This window comes from Centruroides vittatus, unplaced genomic scaffold (assembly GCF_030686945.1).
Source record: "Centruroides vittatus isolate TY-2023 unplaced genomic scaffold, ASM3068694v2 contig_1089, whole genome shotgun sequence".
In the NCBI taxonomy this organism is placed as follows: Eukaryota; Metazoa; Arthropoda; class Arachnida; order Scorpiones; family Buthidae; genus Centruroides; species Centruroides vittatus.
The window spans coordinates 161,833-181,776 of NW_027120700.1; the positions used below are offsets into that span (position 1 = coordinate 161,833).

Sequence of the window (19,944 nt, forward strand, 5' to 3'; positions counted from 1 at the left end):
ACACGACAGTTATAGCACATGCGCCTTGATCATCACGCATTCGAACTATCATCATTCGAATTTGTTCTTAAAAATTCGGAACGGCGGTTTCCTTTAAAAAATAGAATCCAGCGGTTTTAACCTGAAGAAGGACACAGAAGGCGTCCAGAAAACGTTTGTTAGTTTTGAATTGTTTTCACACCGGTCACAGGCACAAATAAGTTGTAATTATATAATACATACCTTGGTGTGTATGAAGAAGGAATGTGTTTAATGCATGTTAAATGTCATAAAAGTGTATTAAATGTGTGTTAACATTGTGTAAGTGAGGTAAAAATTTTGTAAAGGGTTTATATGTGGTTCAATTGTGCGTTTAAAGTGTGTAAATGTGTTTAAAAGTGTGCAAATGTGAGTTAAATGAGTTAAATTTGTCATAACCAAGGATATGTAATAGTGATTTCCGACCCGAAAGTTAACGTAAACGACACATGGAAGGCTAGGTGGCTGTGGATCACAGGTGCCACCCTCTATGGAGATGCTGCCTATCGTAGATGAAAAGGTGAGAGATGTGAATCGTAAGACTGCAGTTCTTAAGAGAAGTAAAATTTATGAACAATACAGGCAAATTTTGTTCAAACCACTGATGTATAGAATTTCGTAATTCACTTCGTCCATGCATCGATTGAATTTATAGGTAGTATGATAACTTTATTTTTCGTTTCAAGAGTAGGAAAAGTAACCAATAGCAGGAGAAAAAGTAAGTAGCAAATTTACGTTTTAAAAAAGTTTAAATATAGGCGCATTTAGGTTATTGTCGACGGTCGCCATCTTGTTTGCACATTTGCGTGTGCAAACAAGATGGCGACCAAAAGTATACCTAGCCATTTTGTATACCTAGGCTAATATACTTTAGGTTTAATAGTTTTAAAATAACACTTACTGATCAAAAAGAATTGCTTGTTCATAAGCTTGTTTTGCATTCCCTGGATCTTGTAAATGTTTTAATGCAACTGAAATTAAATTTAAAATTTAAATTAAAATATTAATTTTTTAAAAAAATTTTTTACCATAAATTTTTTCACAACTATAATTCATTAGATCTTAAAGAATTTATTCAATAAAACTGTTTTTAAAGACAATGTGGTAATGCATCAAAACATCGAAATAATTAGGAATTTCCTCTATTTTAACAGCTTTTCCAACTTTTTCTATTTTATGCTTATCCACTTTCTAATATTTTTGACAAAATAACAATTTTTGATTGAGATTTATAAATGAATTAATGTCATATAATTTGTTTTATATACAGTCATTATAATTAAAGTTCCGCTTTGAAATGGCCATAAAAGGAAAACTACTGGACATAATGTTATCAAACTTGGTAATAGTTTACAGGAAGTCATGGGATTTTATTTTCTGCAAAAAAAAAAAAAAAAAAAAAAGAAAAAAAAAGAAATTGTTCAAAAACTCACCACCAGTGAGGAATGGTGCTGTACACAATATTGTTAAATGAAATAAGACATGAAGACATCGTTGAAAATGTTTTTAATCGTTTCTAAAACGTGTTACAAAGCATGTTTAATGTGGGGTCCACCATTTTCTGAAAGCAAATTAAATTCTTCCTGATATGCTAAGAGCTACTGTTGAGAACATAGTAAGGGAATTTAACATTTTAGAAATGATTAAAAACATTTTCAATGATGTCTTCATGTCTTATTTTGCTTAACAATATTGTGTACAGTACAGCAACATTCCCCACTGGTGGCGAGTTTTTGAACAATTTTTTTTTGCAGAAAAAATCTCATGACTTCCTGTAAACTATTACCAAGTTTGATAACATTCTGTCCAGTAGTTTTCCTTTTATGTCCATTTCAAAGTGAAACTTTAATTATAATGACCCTGTATATATACAGTGGCTCAAAAGTCTGCATACAGCAATTATTAAAATCATCAAATGTCCTGCAATATGCAAAAACAGTATGTTTCAGAACACTATATATTTATTGTAATTGCCTATATATACACCACATATATAATAAGAAATTAAAAAGTAACTAGCACTACAATAAAATAATAAACAACAATATTAGCAAGATGCAGAAATTTGAAACAAACAAGTCTGCATACAAATACAAGCTGCATACAACTTCTAAATGTTTTCTCCTTGATGAAACTAGTTTTGAAGTGTCTTCTTCACCTATTTTATACCATTCTTCTTGCAAGGTTGCATATTAGTTGTTCTAAAAACCCCACAAATGATCTATGGGGTGATTATGGAGGTGTACACCATTGTCTCTGAACAATAACCATTCTCACACAATATGTGAAGATAATACCCATGTGAACAATGTGTCATTGTCCTATTGGAATATGAAGTTATTCTCTAATCCCAATTTCTGTGCACTACTTTTAAATTTTCCTTTAAAATATTTAAATAATCATATCTGTTCATTGTATTATTCTCTTCATAGACTGCATTTCATAACAAATATACACACTCAAAAACGTTCCAAAACACACGTATTGTTAATACAAATCTCTCAGAATTCGATTTACATTTATTCTTGATAAAGGTCATTAAACATGACCAAAAATGTTCGAATTTGGTAATAAATACAGCTGCACTTTTACAAGATGTTTTGAGTGTGTATATTGTATTATTGATGAATTTTAATGTTCCAACTCTACCAGCTGCCATACACCCCTACAACATCACATTACTATCACCAATAATGGCACTTGAATTTTTTGCTTGAAATTCTGTGTTGGGCTTTCACCACACATATTCTCTTCCATCAGAGCCAAATATAATATATTAGGTATATCATCATTAAATAATATATACTTTCAAAAGTCTTCTGATTTCCCTACTATTTATGCAAATTCTGAATCTTCTATTGATTTTAAAAATCAATGGTTTCAGTCTGACAGTGCATTATCCATGATAATTAGCCCTTCTTAAAATATTGAGTATTTTTCTGTACTAATCTTTTTATTTCCAAATATAGCCATTTCTGCTGCTATTTACTTTCAAGTTTATTTTTACTTTATAATTTTTCATTCTTCTTGAGGTGTTAATATTTTTGTAATCCTGATCTAGACTTTGAGAGTATATTACCTGTTGCTTTAAAGTTATCAATTACCATTTGAATGCTTGAATAGGCTTTTCCAATAATGTTTCCTATTTCCTTCATTATGAAGTGTAATTATTAATTTATGCATATTTGGTGACAACTCCCATCCAGATTTCAGATCATCAATATTTTCTTTACATGATATTGTGAATTTAGCAAGAACAAAAATCAGTCACAAAATGGGCCTAATTTTTATAATGCATAACAGCTAGTAATGGATATATTTGAACTTTTAGAGGTATTTAAGGGTGAGAGTTTGAGAAATAATCTACTTGTACAAAGACTTTTTTGGCATACATTTTGTAAGAGGTTTGTTTCATGTTTTATCATGCTTATATACAATGCTCATTGTTTAAAAATCCTTATATATTCATAAACAATACATTAAGCATTAAACACAAAAAAATAATATCATAAAGGTCTTCTGGGACTAAAAAGTTTTTAACTGCTGTACATAAACTTTTTTGAGTTACTGTATATGCTTAATAGTGTGTTACAAGAGCATACCCAGCAAGAGTCAGGGAGGGGCAGCTGCCCCCTAGAAGAAAAATTAAAGTGTAGTAATTGACACACAGCACAGACAAATCAACTTATTATCAATTTTAATAATGAATATTGTGACTAGAATAGAGCCTAGAGCCATCTGTCATAAAATCTTAGAACTATTTCGCAGTTCGCTTCTATTCTTGCACTCAAAGAAATTATGAGTTGCCCCCTCTAGTTCAAATCCTGGGTACGCCACTGGTGTGTTATATACTTATTATATAACACACTATTCTGTACCTAAAGTTTATCTGAAAATTGGAATGTATCCTATAAGCCAAATGCATCCTATACTGAGAATATTTTTCCCCAAAAAAATCAATGTGAAAAGTCTGATGTGTCCAATACAATGATGTCTTGTAAGGCATAAAATATAGTACATATATTTTGGGACATGTTAATTCTGACACTATTAAACAACTAATAACAGTATATGTAATTATAATACAATTCTACTGTATTACATTTCAAGCTGTAAAGTTAAGTCTCATTTCATCTGCACATATTCTGAAACAAAAAAATTCATTGTATACTTGATAATATAATTTAATATTTCTCCTTTTCCTATATAAAATTTAAAATTTTTATGCTAATTTCTTTGTCTAAATTTTGATGATATATCTAAATATTATCTATCTAATACATAATTAAAAGATATCCATCTAAATATATATAAATTGCTATGGCTTAAAATAATAAAATTGTAATAAAAGTGCTTTCAAATAGTACACACTCATCATTAGGAATTAAAGAATTCTAAATGGAATACAATTATTTAAAGAACTAAACAAATTCAATTTGTTGCTATAATTATAAAAAAATAAATATTGCAATGTTCATTGTGAATAATTGTACAAATTAAAAATTTTAAAATAATATATAATTTTAGTTTTAAAAAGCCGTATGGTAACATTATTGTACTTTTATCCAGATCCCAGATATATTGGAATTTCAGATAAACACAATTCAGAAAAATAAGTTTCTAGTGTAATATATATTAAATAACTGCATCAAAAAAATAAATATAACTTCCTTACTCTTAAATATGAATGGATTGTAAATTATTATTTTAGTTTTTTAATATTTCTACACTATTATTCATTTTTATTATTGAAAAACAAATTATATATAATAACAACAAACCAGCAAGAAGCATAAATAGCTGTCCATTTTGTGGATTGATATTTATTGCTGCACTGAGAAAGTGAAATGCTGAAGCATATTGTTGCATAGTTAAATGAACAAGTCCAAGATTATGTAAAATTTTCCAACTAAAAGGTGCTAAATAAGTTGCTCTTTTTAAACAACTGATTGCCTGTAAAACAAAATATTTATTAAACAGTTGTAAAGTAAAATAATTATTTTATTGTAACTTCACACTTAGTTAATTGACATTTTCAAATTAAACTGAAAAAAATAATAAATAAACCTTGTTTTTATTATCCAAGTATCTGAAATATTGATCTTGAAACAGAAAAAATTTCCAATTTAATTAAAATTTGCAACCTTTAAATAAAAATTCACATATCTTATATTAATACAGGTTTATTAATCATATAATAAATAAAAGTGTTTTATATGAAAACTGTTATTTAAAAATAAGTTAACAAATTTATTGCTTATTAAATGAGGAAAAATTCAGTTTTTCTCATTTAATAAACTCAATTTGCACTTTTTAACACAATGCAAATTAGTGTTTAAAAGAAACTAAAAATTATTATTTGTTATCAAGTAAAAATGGAAAAATAAATTTTTCATATGTATAGTATAGTGATAGTTATTTCTTATGCTTGCTTAATTTCTGAAAATCATTTTATTTTGATGTGTGTAAATGAAGAGAAAACTAAATGATAAAAGAACCAGTGTCTCTAAACAAAAACTAATACAAAATATTTTGTTAATGGGTGTTTCACTATTGCCTTTAATATGATACAGAACTGATAAATTTCAAATCAAATTGCTTTGTTGACAAGCTAAAATTTATTTGGCATTTTCCAACAAATGTTAATTTTTTCAGAGTTATAGATTGTTAAAACTCTTAATATCAATAAAAATGAAATCAATACTGATAAAAAGTGACAGATTAAATTAACAATTTTTACATTTCATTAATATAAAACATACTAGATATAGTATTTCAGGGATGTGTCAATGCATAAATAAAAACAACATGCAGTCAATGGATACATACAGTAAAACCTGTCTAACATGAAACCTGAATAAAATGAAAACCTGCCTAAATTGGAAAAATTCTTCAGAACGGAGCAATTTTCTAAGTTAAGAAAAACCTGTTCAAAACAGAAACCTATCAAACTGCAAAAAATATTCTGTAGTGTGCATTTCCAATTTACATAGGTTTTATTGTATATATTGTTTAAAAAATTTCAACTCTTCATGTAATAAAAAAATGTAACTTACTGCAACATATTTCTTTTTTCCAAAAAAACACATTCCTATATTATTCCAAAGTGCTGGACTATCAGGAACTGACATTGCAGCTATACGATATTTTGATAAGGCAACATCGTAATCTCCATGGGTTTGCATTATATTCCCAGCAGCTAAGATAGATGGAACGTACTCTAAATCATAGGCAAGGGCAGAACCAAGTTTTTCAAATGCTTTTTGATACATTCCACACTAAAATATAAAATAACTTCATATACAATTCAAACTTAATTCAAATTAAACAAAACATTAATAGACAATTATAATTATATTTTTATGTAAAATTATATTAAATACAATTTTAATTACATATACTAAATCAATAATAAAATTATTTTCATTATTATTTAGAAAGCATCACATAAAAGAAAATTTTAAAACTTCTACATGATATTGATACTGAATTTTATCATAACAAATATAAAATTATAGTTTATATCAATGAGAAAAAATTATTATTGAGAAACATTTTAGTTGTTATTCTCTGTACAAAAAAAAAAAAACATTTTTTCAAATTACAAAACAGAAAAACAACATTTAAAAACCTACCTTATGATATTTTACAATATATAGTGCCATGAAATTATTATTTGAATGAAATTTGACTAAATTATTAATATTTTGATATTGTAAACTATTATAATATCTTGCTGAAATAAAATAACAGTTATTGAATTTTCAATAATATATTATTTTCTATTCATAGATATAATCTCTTGTTTTGTAATTCTTGGTAATCAACACACACAAGTAATTTGCTAAAATTTAACATTCTTAAGTATTTCAATTTTATAATATATTTAATTAGCTATTAAAATATTACTTTTCAGATAAACTAATTAAAGGAAGTACAAATTTCAAACAAATATTTATTAGATTATTAAATGCTTTACAAATAAATTTTTTTATTATTCTGAATGAAGTTGTCTTTGTTGGTAGTGTATATTTGTCCTTCTTGATCCTTTGTTTCTAAGCTATTCTTACAGTTGTAAAGATTTATTATAACTTTTGATGAAATATATTTCATCAAAAGTTATTTTACAGATATTTAAGAAAATACATATATATATTATTCTTATATATATTTTATATATATTATTATATATAAACGCATCCTAACTAAAAACTGGTTTTGACTGTAACATAGAGTGATTCGGGGTAAGATGGTAAGCAGGGGAAGATGCCTACTTTTTGATATTTTCAAATGGTGACGTCAGATATTGTAATCTGTTTGTATGATGAATTGTTGGGCCAATATTAAGTGTGGAAAGCTGTAGTTGGCTACCGTTATCCTATTTTCTACATCTGAGAACAATAAAAGCAAGATAAGAACAAAGTTTTTGTTATTTTAAAACTAAAAGTTAAAATAGAATTTATTAAAAATTGCAGAATTAATGTGTGATGTAGTTAAGGTTCTAAAGTTTCCATTGTGAGCTACCGACGACCCGATCAGACATGCTAAAACACGTGACTCCAGTAGGCATCTTACCCTGACAAATGGAAAAGACGCCACACTTTTCTTGGGGTAACATGCCTATTTTTAATAAATTTTTGTTTTCTTGTTTTATTGCAAGATATGCATAAAAATTATATAAGGACTTTTCAAAAAGGTTTTTGGACTAAAAAAAGCTTCAGCTAGCTATAGAGCACGTTAGAACGGACGGAAACTTAACAATACTTATACTGTGCTGTTATACTTACTATGAAGTACTTTGTACTACATATGCAATAAATTAAATTTGGTTAATTAATTAAGATATTCGAAAATTAATTTTATGCAATTATATTTGTTATCTTACCCTAATGGCATTTGGCATTTCACCCAGATACTTTGGATGAGATACCTAAAATTCCAAACAGTAAAAAAGTCGTCATTGCAAACACAATATACAATTATTTTTCATATACTCCAAACTTTTATTTGAAAAACATGCTCAAGAATATGATATTTTTGTTAGAGGCCTCCAAAACCCAAATTATTGCTATAATTTCCTTCATAAGCAAAATGTTAGGCATCTGCCCCGAAATCACTACACACAACTTTATTTATTTCCCCCAAACATATTTATGTAGCTAAAATTAGTTTTAACTAATGTTAAAAGTTAAAACTAGTTTTATCTAAAATCAAAACATATACAGCAGTAAATTAAGTAGACAAAATGAAAGTAGCAGTAAAACTATTTATTGCAGTATTTTTGACTAGCAGTAAAACTAGAATTTACTGCTAGTCAAAAATGAATTTGAGTTAAAACTAGTTTTAACTAGATAAAACGGGTTTTAACAAAGATGTCCAGTATAAACTAGTTTCAACTAGTTAAAACGCGTTCTAACTAAAAACGGGTTTTGACTAACATATATACATATTACATTCTTAAATATCTGTCATATATACATAGACATATCTAGTAATTTTTTAAATTATAATTAAACTTGCATAAATCTTAAAATTAAATCTTTTAAAGATATATGTAATATACTGGATAATCATAATTAAAGTTGTACTATTCAGAGGACTCTGTATTTCCAACCAATAAGCTGATTGTCACCAAAATTTGTGTACATGCCATTAAAAAAAAATTTTAGTTCTAAAATTGTCTACTACTGGGTAAATAGCACTGCAAAATAAAACTTCAAAAACACAATGAAAAAGCACTTATTTGTTTGTATGGTGATATACTAGTACATGCTGTATAGATTACTTAGCAATACAGAAAACATTGTTTAATGCATCACCATCATTTAGGTGTAAAATTTTGAAGACAATGCACAGTGTCTTAAATGACTGATCACAACTGTTCCCCAAGATCCTTTGCACATGCAATGCAATATAATTGTTCTTTAAGTCTGCCATATATGAAATCACTCAATTGTTAGCAATGATTGAGTGTTCTTACATAAAAAATTATTTAACTTTAATTAATGAAAAAATGAAAACTTTTTAACTGTCTTGAAGGAAGCCTTGTAGTGAATACTGCTCGTATTTAGTTACAGATGATTTCAAATAAAATATGATTTAAATAGAAATAAATGTAAGAAATAATCACAATGGCAAGAAAAAATGTTTGATCACATGTAAACTTCTTATAGTATGATTTCAGGGATGATTTACATATTCAGTTGGCTAAATTAAATAAATCAGATTTTTAATTTAAAGTTCAAACAAAGCAAAAACTAAAAATTAACTTATTTTTTAGATTTTAGTTAAATTGGTCAAATCTCATAATGAAAAAGAAAAAAATAAGACTAAAAAGATTTATTATATGAACTACCCTGGATATTCTTTTCCAGAGCAAACTGACAACATCTTAGTTAGATGTCCTAATTTTATATCTAAATTTTCTGAATATGTTGATGGCATGATGGCACCTGTAATGGCTACATCAAGGCATTGGAAGAAAAGAGAATGTGATTTAAATTCATGTGTCATTTGAAGTTACAAAATTTTTTTGTTCTAGTAACAGTTAAAAATTAATTTAGAATTTTTAAAAAATAATTACCTGCATGTATAGTAATCCTAACTGTGTATTAATATATGTATTTTCTGGAAAATGACTGGAAATAAAATTGAGGTAAAGGTTTTATATATGGTTTTATATAAGATATTATTTGAATTTTCTTATGTTAAAATAAATATTTATTATTGCTTACTCTGAAGCTTTTTTATAAACATTCATTGCTGCTTTTAAATCACCAGCATTTATATGCAATTCTCCGAGAGCTGAAAATGTTTGACTGTGAGGTCTTAACTGTAATGCTTGTTGAAAACATTCTTTAGCCTAAATAATAAAATACTTGAATCATTAATACTTCTAAAAAAATTAACAATTAGCTAAAATAAAAGTTATTTTATTAGTATCTTGTAAAAGTAATTTTTTCATCAGTGAATATTAAGTATTAAGAAATAGAAACTTTCAAAGCAACTTATAATTTAATAAATTTTTAAACGTATTTGTAAAATATGTTTAAAAATTACTGCAATTAATTGTGGTGTCATTACAAATTATACCACAACTAACTCATCAAATCTAAAAGAATCAAAAGTTTATGGCTTGTTTGATGAATACATTACTACTGTGTGATCATGTATGAGAGAGTCCTAAACATGCATGGGTAAAAAAGACAAGTCTATTATGAAAATTGGATAGTTACTCCAGAAGATTAGTTAGTTTATATTAGTAAACAAATGAAATTAAAGCTTAATTAATACTTATCTTATTAACAATTACTTTTTAGAATCTATACTTATTAATTAATTTGAATAAATTGCTGTGAATAATATTAAGTTCATTGTGAATGATGCATTTGCTTTGACTTTGAAATTGCTTATTACCTGAACTTACAGGAGTCAGATTCATAGTCAAATTAATTCAATAGAAATATGCACTAATATAAAGAAATAAAAAATGTAAAGTTTAGCTCAATAACAGTGCTTAACAATGCACTGATTTCAATTCATTGCACTTTTTTCAGCATAGAAATACATTATTCTGGGAAATCTGCCAACTGGGGTTTCGGGATCTGTGGTCAGACAGTAGTAATAATTTATATATATATAAATTCAATATTACTAAATATGATTTTTTAATTATTTTATCAATTTAGAATTATTACTATAATAATTAAAATTGAAGTTAATTTCAATTTTTTATGCATAGTTTTAAATTTTTACATAATTTACTTTAACAAAAATAATAAAATTCTAAATCAATTTTATTTGCAAATTAATTTAGAGAAATTCATAAATATCCAATCATTTATAACATTACCTTATCAAATTCTTTAAGTTGCATAAAACATAATCCAAAATTGTGATATATTTCCTATAAATAAAAGTCATTCTTGAGTAAGTAGATATCACAAAAATAAAGACAACTATAAATAAAAAAGCTTTTATCTTTAATTTAATGATATAAAACTTAAAATCTTACGGATTATAACTAGAAGATTAACGATACCATTGTTTTTACAATTTTCCATATTTTTAATTAAACTGTTAAATTCAATGTTAACTAATTACTCCTAATAAATATCAATTTAAAAAAGTATATGTTATTAATTCTACATTATTAAAATTATCTATTTTCTTATACTAAAATCATAAATGATACTAATGCACATGTTTGTTCATTGTTAATTTTTTCCTGTACTGATTATGTTCACACATTTATCATTATGAGAGAAAATTGGCAGAATTATGCATATAAAAACTAAAGATAATTGCTGTTACATCTATTACCAAATCTTATTTTAATAGCTCTAATCTGATGTCAAATACTGCTCTAGATGTGTCTCTTTAAACTTCAAAGTAGTTGAAACTCTAATGGTTCCTAAGTATAGATGGATAAAAATCTTCCAAACAGTATAATGAAAAAAATATTTCTGCAATACGATATGACAGATGTTTGTTTTGCTACAAAGCTTTTGTAAATAACCAAGACTATTTACAATGAATTTTATTTTTAAAAAAGGAAAAAAAAGGAGGTATTTGTAAGATTACAAAGCCATCTTGTGGAACAAAGTCAATTTAATGAAATTTTCAAGAATATCATAACTGTAATATTTCTTTAAATTTTCATATATCTTAAATATTTTGAAAAATACTAATGAAAAAAAATACTGTATTTCTGAATTGTTAATTCAATCTAACTCATAACAGAACTAGTTAAAACAGTCCTCAAATCATTTTTCTGTTAGTATTACTGATCAACCTTTAAATTCATTTATTTATTATGTAATGATTATTTATATAGTGTACAAAAAACTTTGATATAACATCTATTTTCAACAGGTCTCCTAAAGGTCACTAGAAAGCAATAGTCCAGGGGTTGCACTACATAGTGCCAAAATTGCCACTTGGCAATATTTTTATTAAAGTGGTGATAAAAGTAAGATATTGGTGATTGCAAGTGGTGATAAAAACCGTAGTTCACTTGTTATAAAATTCAGAACGAAACTGAATCACAAATCACACTTTGGGAAAAACAGCAAACTTCCATACAATGGTAGCCCATGCACTACACACCTAGGGTACATATACTTTTTGAATCAAACTGATCCAAGATTACTCTGATCGTTCAAACCGTGTATACAAATGAACTATAGCAATCTGATCAATCTCTATCTGCATGTACAAATGCCTTCTAGGATCAACTGGATTGTAATCAAACTAATTCAAATGGAGGATAAAATCATTTGGATTGGATAAAAAAGATTAAAGATGGTGACCCAGTGGCGTAGTGTAGTGGGGCGGCAGGGGTGCCCCGCCCCGGGTGGCACTTTAAGGGGACGGCAAAATTTCTCAATAAATAATAATAATACCTAAATAAGGGGGCGGCAAAATTGTCCTCCTCCCTGGGCGGCTTACACCCACACTATGCCACTGTGGTGACCACCAGGTTAAAGTCAAGTTTATAGTTGACAACAAAGAGATATGTTTAACTGTTGACAATGAAAAGTACTGTAAAACTTATAATTTATAAATGGTAAGTAAAAACATCATTACTAAAATATCCAATAAACTGAAATGAAAAAATAAGTATTTAGAGTCAATTTTGCAAGACTGTACAGCAAGAATGCATGGCATGCACTCTCCCATTTTGTGAGCAAATTCATTCAGTGTAAATACGATTTAATCCTACTTTTATACTTTCTGCCTACTAAAACACAGAACAGAAGCAATCATGTGACAAAGTCTTATCTGATCTTACAAACCAATCCATTTGAAACAAAAAGTATATGCATCCCTAGCAATTTCATGACATTATGTGGCAAGTTTGGACAGAAAAGTAGGAAGTAATGTTGAAAACCAAAGGCAATTTTTGTAATGCTGCCAACATTTCCACATTGGGGATTTTTTTTAATCAAATGACAGAAAATTTGGGGAATTTTTTGAGATGACTTTTTTCACTTTAATCTTTTTTTAGTACACTAAAACAAAAATTTGACATGACAGAATCTGTGAAATACTGTTTAAACATTGTGATTAAATGTGTTCTTTGAAATTATTCATTAAAAAATTATTCATAAATGATTCTTATTGCTAACAAGGGAAGTTTGGGTCTCTGATTTGAACAAACTTGGTGAACCAACAGCCTTGAACACAAGCAGCTCCTTGTTGAAATAATAGGACCCACTTCTCACATGTTTCCAAAAGTTGAGCCTCTGAAAATTAGTGTTTAGCTTATAGAAAATAATGATTCAGAGCAATGAGTGGTTTGGATTGTACACAATCCAATAGCAGTATACTTAAACAAATATATGAAAGAAATCAAACATTAAATTTTCACTAATAATCATGCAAACAAAGAGTTAATACAAATACATTATTTAATGCATACAATTAGATACATGCACTTTTATTAAATGATTACTGACTCTTTATATCCTCTTTACATACTTTAATAATTATTATTTATAAAGATATTAATTAGTCAATATTGTTTCAATAAAAAGCTACTCTTTAAAATCCGACTTCGAGTGAGTTAAGAAGACAAAAAAAGAATGAAAAGATGCTATACTTTCATAATTTTATTAATTCCATTTCCCAAATGCATTTCGCAACGCCTCATCAGTGGGTAGTTGAGTTTTGTTAACCTCCGTTCCTTTTATGCTGGATGATGTTTTCCCAGCATGCATCTATCTGCATACCGTCATTCAGATTGATTAAATTTGCATATTCTTTTATACAAAAATGTTCTATTATTCTACGTTTTAAACAATCTTCTTCTTTATAAAGTATTTTTATATTATTTCTGTCTATGTTACAAAAATTATTTTTATAATGTAGGTACCACGGCGATTCTTCTCTTTTTAATCTTATTGCTGCCTCGTGCTCTTTTAAACGTACTTCTAACTTCCTTCCGGTTTCTCCGACGTAAGACTTCGTTTGTGGACAAGTACAAGATAATTTATAAATTACACCTGCAACATCAAGTTTGTTTAACATATTGGCATCATCTTTGTTTATGACATTAACTATATTCAACAATTTGTTCTTTTGTTTTGCCACGATACATATAGAATACTGTTTAAAAATTAATTTATATCTCTCATAAAGTTTATGTACATACGGAAATTTAACATATATAATATTATCAATATGATTCTTTACATTATATCTGTAATTTACAAATTGATTGTACCACTTACATAATAGATTCTTTGGATAATCATTCAATAAATATTTTTTAAAAAGTTGTTTTATTTCTTTATCTATGTCTTCTTGTAAGGATGTCCTATTCACTATTTTTTTGAGGTCCATAGTAAAGACGTTTTTTTTGGTTTCTACGGGACAATATGATTTGTAATTAATAGTCTTTTTTGTATTACATAATTTTTCGTACTTACGGAATAGCAATCGGTTTTCCTTTCTCAATATAGTAATATCCAAATAATTTAATTCCTGATTTTGTTCTTCTTCACTGGTGAACTTTAAGTTGTTACTCAAACTGTTTGCATAGCTTTCAATATCTTGGGATGAAGTTATTTGTGAGTCATATATAATTAATATATCATCAACGTAACGTGCGTAGTACTCTATACCTGGAGCCTGTGATATATTTTCATCAATCGGTATCATGCAGATATCAGCCAGTTTTGGTCCAACGACCGATCCCATAGAGATTCCATTCTTTTGTTGGTAAAAGTCTGTGTAAATTTTAAAATAATTATTTTTAAATATAAATTCAATGAGAACATTTTAATTTTTATTGAATTTATATATTATAAAATAATTTTTAAACAGTATTCTGTATGTATCGTGGCAAAACAAAAGAACAAATTGTTGAATATAGTTAATGTCATAAACAAAGATGATGCCAATATGTTAAACAAACTTGATGTTGCAGGTGTAATTTATAAATTATCTTGTACTTGTCCACAAACGAAGTCTTACGTCGGAGAAACCGGAAGGAAGTTAGAAGTACGTTTAAAAGAGCACGAGGCAGCAATAAGATTAAAAAGAGAAGAATCGCCGTGGTACCTACATTATAAAAATAATTTTTGTAACATAGACAGAAATAATATAAAAATACTTTATAAAGAAGAAGATTGTTTAAAACGTAGAATAATAGAACATTTTTGTATAAAAGAATATGCAAATTTAATCAATCTGAATGACGGTATGCAGATAGATGCATGCTGGGAAAACATCATCCAGCATAAAAGGAACGGAGGTTACCAAAACTCAACTACCCACTGATGAGGCGTTGCGAAATGCATTTGGGAAATGGAATTAATAAAATTATGAAAGTATAGCATCTTTTCATTCTTTTTTTGTCTTCTTAACTCACTCGAAGTCGGATTTTAAAGAGTAGCTTTTTACTTGGATTTTAATTTAAAGTTTTTAGAATTGAAATTTTACCGATCCCATTGGTTTTTTAAATTTTTTGAATAGTTAATAATTATTATTTATAAAGATATTAATTAGTCAATATTGTTTCATATTTATCAAGTAGCTATATTTAATATTGTTTAATTAATCATACCGTTATGTATAATGAGTTTATTTATACATAACAAACATTTATACATTTATATTATAACAAAATATTAAGCAAATAATTTACCCAATCTTTAGAAGAAAGTTTAACAGCTTCTTGATAAACTTCTATAGCTGTTTTATGTCTTCCAAGTAATACTCTAAATAAAAATTAAAAATAAAAATAACTAAAAATTAAATATGTTTTCATAAAGATAATATTCTACAAGACACATTATATTTGTAAAATAAAATACTTATTTAATTAATTAATAGTGTGATAAAAAAATTAGTACTTACAAAGAACGAGCAACTTGTTTTAAATTATCTCCAGAGGTATTCAAGATAGAACAAGTTTGAAATAATTCTAATGATTCTTGAATTTTTCCTTCCACTCTTAATATTAAACCTAAACAAATAACATTGCTCATTGAATATATTTCAGTTTTAAAAAATGAGTTACCTATTTTAAATTACAGTAGACCCCCTATAACACGGATTTGTATAACACGGCAAAAAAATTGTGACGGGTTCGTATAACACGTTAAAAGAGACTCATATAACATGGTAAAACGTTATCGCAGACTCATGTCACAACAGGATTGGTCGAATCTGGACCAATAGCAAATATTGTACAAACCATTGAGTTTAAACAAGCACTGGACCTACTAAAAAACATTTATTATTCAACAGCCATAAACATTATATTTTTATTAATGATGTCTCCAAAGTTAAGTTATTTTTCTGCGAAAAATTCGCTGATCAGGAAACACGTGTTTGCTGTGTAAAGTACTATTTTTAGTATCTTAAAAAATCGACACTAACTGCAGCCGGTAAAACTTCCGTTAACCTAATGGGTACTTTATGCGGATTCGAGATTAGTTTGCCAGGCCTGGGCTTTTACGCGTGCACCGAAAAATTAGTGAGAATAACGACAAATATCAAGTCAAAGCAAAAGTTTCAAATATATTTAATTAGTAAATAGAATTTACTATGTACAATTGTCTATAATCCAAAACAAAATTTATTAACAAAAATCAACAAGTCAACCCGACAATAAAACTCAGCTACTTAGCTTAACTTAATCTTAATTCCTCTTTGAAAATTCGACAAATCAAATACTTAAAAACTATGAACAAAATCTCTTATGAACTAAACGTCTATCCATCACCACACTATACTAGGAACCTGTTTCCTCAATCTTTTCGCTATCGTCAAATCGAATTCCTCTTTAACACCTTGGATCACCTAATTCTCAATCTGGACTTCGACCAGGAATCACCTCGCTCTGGAATTCATCTCTTCTTCTTCGGTTAGCGTACTGGTTTTATACTGTGAGGTGACGTCACAATTCAGCTGGGTTACTCCCCTTATTTACATACTTAGTTTTCTAGCATTAAGTTTCTTTCTGGCAGCTTTAATTTTCCAACAAAAGCTTATACACAGTTTACAAAGTATTTAGCACAATTTTCTGGGATGTTATGACGGTTTAGTAAGTATTTCTTTACTAGTGAGTGTGGGGATTCCCCCCCTCCATTTTTTCTCTGCAGACTGTTTATTTCCGCTGGGCAATGCAAGTGCGCGAGAATTTTTTTCCTATGGCGCTCGTTCCTTCGTGAGTTGGTTTATCTTCTTTTTTTTTTTCATTACTAATAAGAGAGTGGTGGGAATCTTCATCCTAAATAAACATAAGCCCCAAACAAAATATAATAAAACAAAAAAATAATAATAAAATAAAAATAACGCTCAGACTCAGTTCCTTACAGCCGTTCGATGAGCCGCTCTGCGAGGAAAACAAGCTTAAGCAATGGCGGCGTCAAACGGTGCACACTTGGTATGTAATCCTACAATTTTTTGTTTATAGCATAGTTTATATAGATTATTCCCAAAACATTATACGTGATTTGGAAATGTTGAGTCAAATTAGTCTAGAACCGATTAATTTTATGGAAGGAAACCTTTCAAACAGCCATAACCCCTAAACTGCATATGTGCCGGGTTGTGATTGGCTTATGTATTTAAGTGACTCGTACAACACGAAACATATCTACCGTGTTATAGGGAGGTCTACTGTATACACACACACACACACACACTTAAAAGCAATTTATTATGCACATAACCCTTGTTTTAAACTGATCAAAATAATTATGGGAGCATGTGACTGTTCTCATTAAGGAGTGGCAAAGAATTTCCAAATATCTCATCAGCAACCTCATTGATTTCATGCCACACAGATGTGCAGCAGTTCTGTTCATTCACAGTGATCATACACTCTACTAAAGTTAGCCCAATACTCTAAAAATTTCATTCTGATTTTGCAGATGCTCATATTGTTGATCAGCATATTGTAACAAGTGCAAAAAATGAAAATGACAAAAATTTTGTTCAAATGCATGTTTTTTACATACATTAGTAATGTATCTTACACTACAAGAACATCTGACATTCAGCAACGTTTGTTGTAAATGATTTTCTACGTAACATCTCTTGCCCTCCTAATTTTTTTGACCAGCATAATGGTTTGTTTTTGATGTTTCACAATAATGACAGTTTTGAAATCAAAAGATCAAAAACTATAAAAAAATTTTCAAAAATATGCAGCTATAATTACTGGATATGATGCAAGCCAGGAATGGCCATCAACCTGATTATGGCAATATTTTTAGTCTATCGTGAATAACATAGTCTGCTAAAGTGAGAAAAACATTTGCAATTTCCATGGTAATATGAATTTCGTATTTCTACCATAAAAATCTTCTAACTATTGCTATTGTTGTTAGTTCTGTGCTTTATGAGACTTTTATCTGATACAATATAGCACTAAGAATGTTTCTCTGTAAATTCTTCCTTCTAATTGTGGCACAGTGGAAAAAGCACATGCTGATACTGAATGAGAAATATTGGTGCTAGAGCATACTTTCTTTCAATGATCTTTTACATTGTTATTTTAGGAATTGTTCTGCTCACCTTAAACAATTTTTAGTTAATGTAAACTAAGTGTGTCAAAGAGAAATGAAACTCATGAATTGTAAGACAAATGGAAATAAAATTTTTTTTTATACTGAATGATAAATGCTGCTGTTTAGGTTATGCCTTAGTGCAGAGATGAGAAACCTATGTTATGCATGTCCAAAGTGACATGTCAGAAGAAATGTCTAGCACACAATGTATCACGTAATTTCATTTATTTTTACTACCTAAATAATAACTAAGCTTAATTTCTGTTTTTTATTAGTTTTTATGTTCAGCTTAATAATTCATTTTTTTTCACAATCAGCATTTTTAAATTTATGTTTATTAAAGTTATTATAAATCTAAAACTTTGAAATACATAAATTACATAAAAGATAATTATGTCTACTATAAGGCATGTAGATTCAAAAAAGGTTCACTACCCCTGCTTAATGTCTTTACAAAAAGAAGTAATCTGGAATGTCAATTACTGCGAAATAAACAAATATAACTATGTTTTGCAGCATAATTTTATAAAAATGGATTAATAAACTTTTATAAAAGAATAAAAATGTGGTAGTAGCTCATCAATAGTTTTGATTCATGAAAGCCAATCATATTCCAATATAAACTGGTCAAGCCAGCAAAAAGAGGAGGTAGAAAAATAAAAATGAAAAGCTTCCTCTAAAATTTATGGAAATAAGTGATCTATGGCGCACAATTTCTGTCATGGAGATTCTCACAAATGAGCTCTGTGAAAAGAATCATGACTAGGAGTGAAGTGCAAAAGTGAAAAGAAACATAATGTTACCTCAGGCCCTTATTCTAAAATTCTCAAGGGGAAAATCTCAATAATTAACACTAAATGCTGTCTGCAAGAAAAAAAGAAGCTCGTCAGCCAGAGATCATGAGAAAAGTAAAATCTCTGCATTATGCCATTATCAAAAAGATCAATGAAGGAGCCTTACAATGGTGCTTACAAAAAGTTTCGGTCTGGACTTCAAGTATTTGAAAATAAATAACAAAACTTAATTTTTTTTTTTTATTTAACTAAATTCATTTAGTTATTTTCTCCTGTAATGATTTAAATGATTACTTGATTTATATTCATAAAATGCTATTTTTACATTCATATCATTTAATTCAGAATTTTAAATATGATGATGATAAATTATTTATGTCAATTTTGAAAGAAACACAGTTCATTGACTTTCCATTAACTTGTATTATATTATATAATTTAATTAATTTTATAATGATATTTTTTTGCAAGAATGAAATCCTGTCATAGACTAAGGACTATCTGTATTTAATCATAATTGTTTGCTATAATGTTCACAAAAAATTCTTATATTCTAGTTATACAGCTATCAAAAAATACTTCTAAGTAAGTTCTATATAAAAATT

At 27.9% G+C, this 19,944-nt stretch overlaps 1 protein-coding gene across 1 annotated transcript in view; it reads right to left on the minus strand.

Annotated features, from left to right (window-relative positions):
- BBS4 (Bardet-Biedl syndrome 4) overlaps positions 1–19,944 on the minus strand; it is a 34,420-nt gene that overhangs the window by 4,331 nt on the left and 10,145 nt on the right. The window contains exons 3-10 of the mRNA XM_067270512.1: positions 15,883–15,991; positions 15,671–15,743; positions 10,871–10,924; positions 9,753–9,880; positions 9,602–9,656; positions 6,075–6,296; positions 4,800–4,971; positions 920–989 (exon numbers count right to left, since the gene is read on the minus strand). Coding sequence (XP_067126613.1) covers positions 920–989; positions 4,800–4,971; positions 6,075–6,296; positions 9,602–9,656; positions 9,753–9,880; positions 10,871–10,924; positions 15,671–15,743; positions 15,883–15,991 — 883 coding nt within the window. The remainder of the gene's footprint in view (positions 1–919; positions 990–4,799; positions 4,972–6,074; positions 6,297–9,601; positions 9,657–9,752; positions 9,881–10,870; positions 10,925–15,670; positions 15,744–15,882; positions 15,992–19,944) is intronic.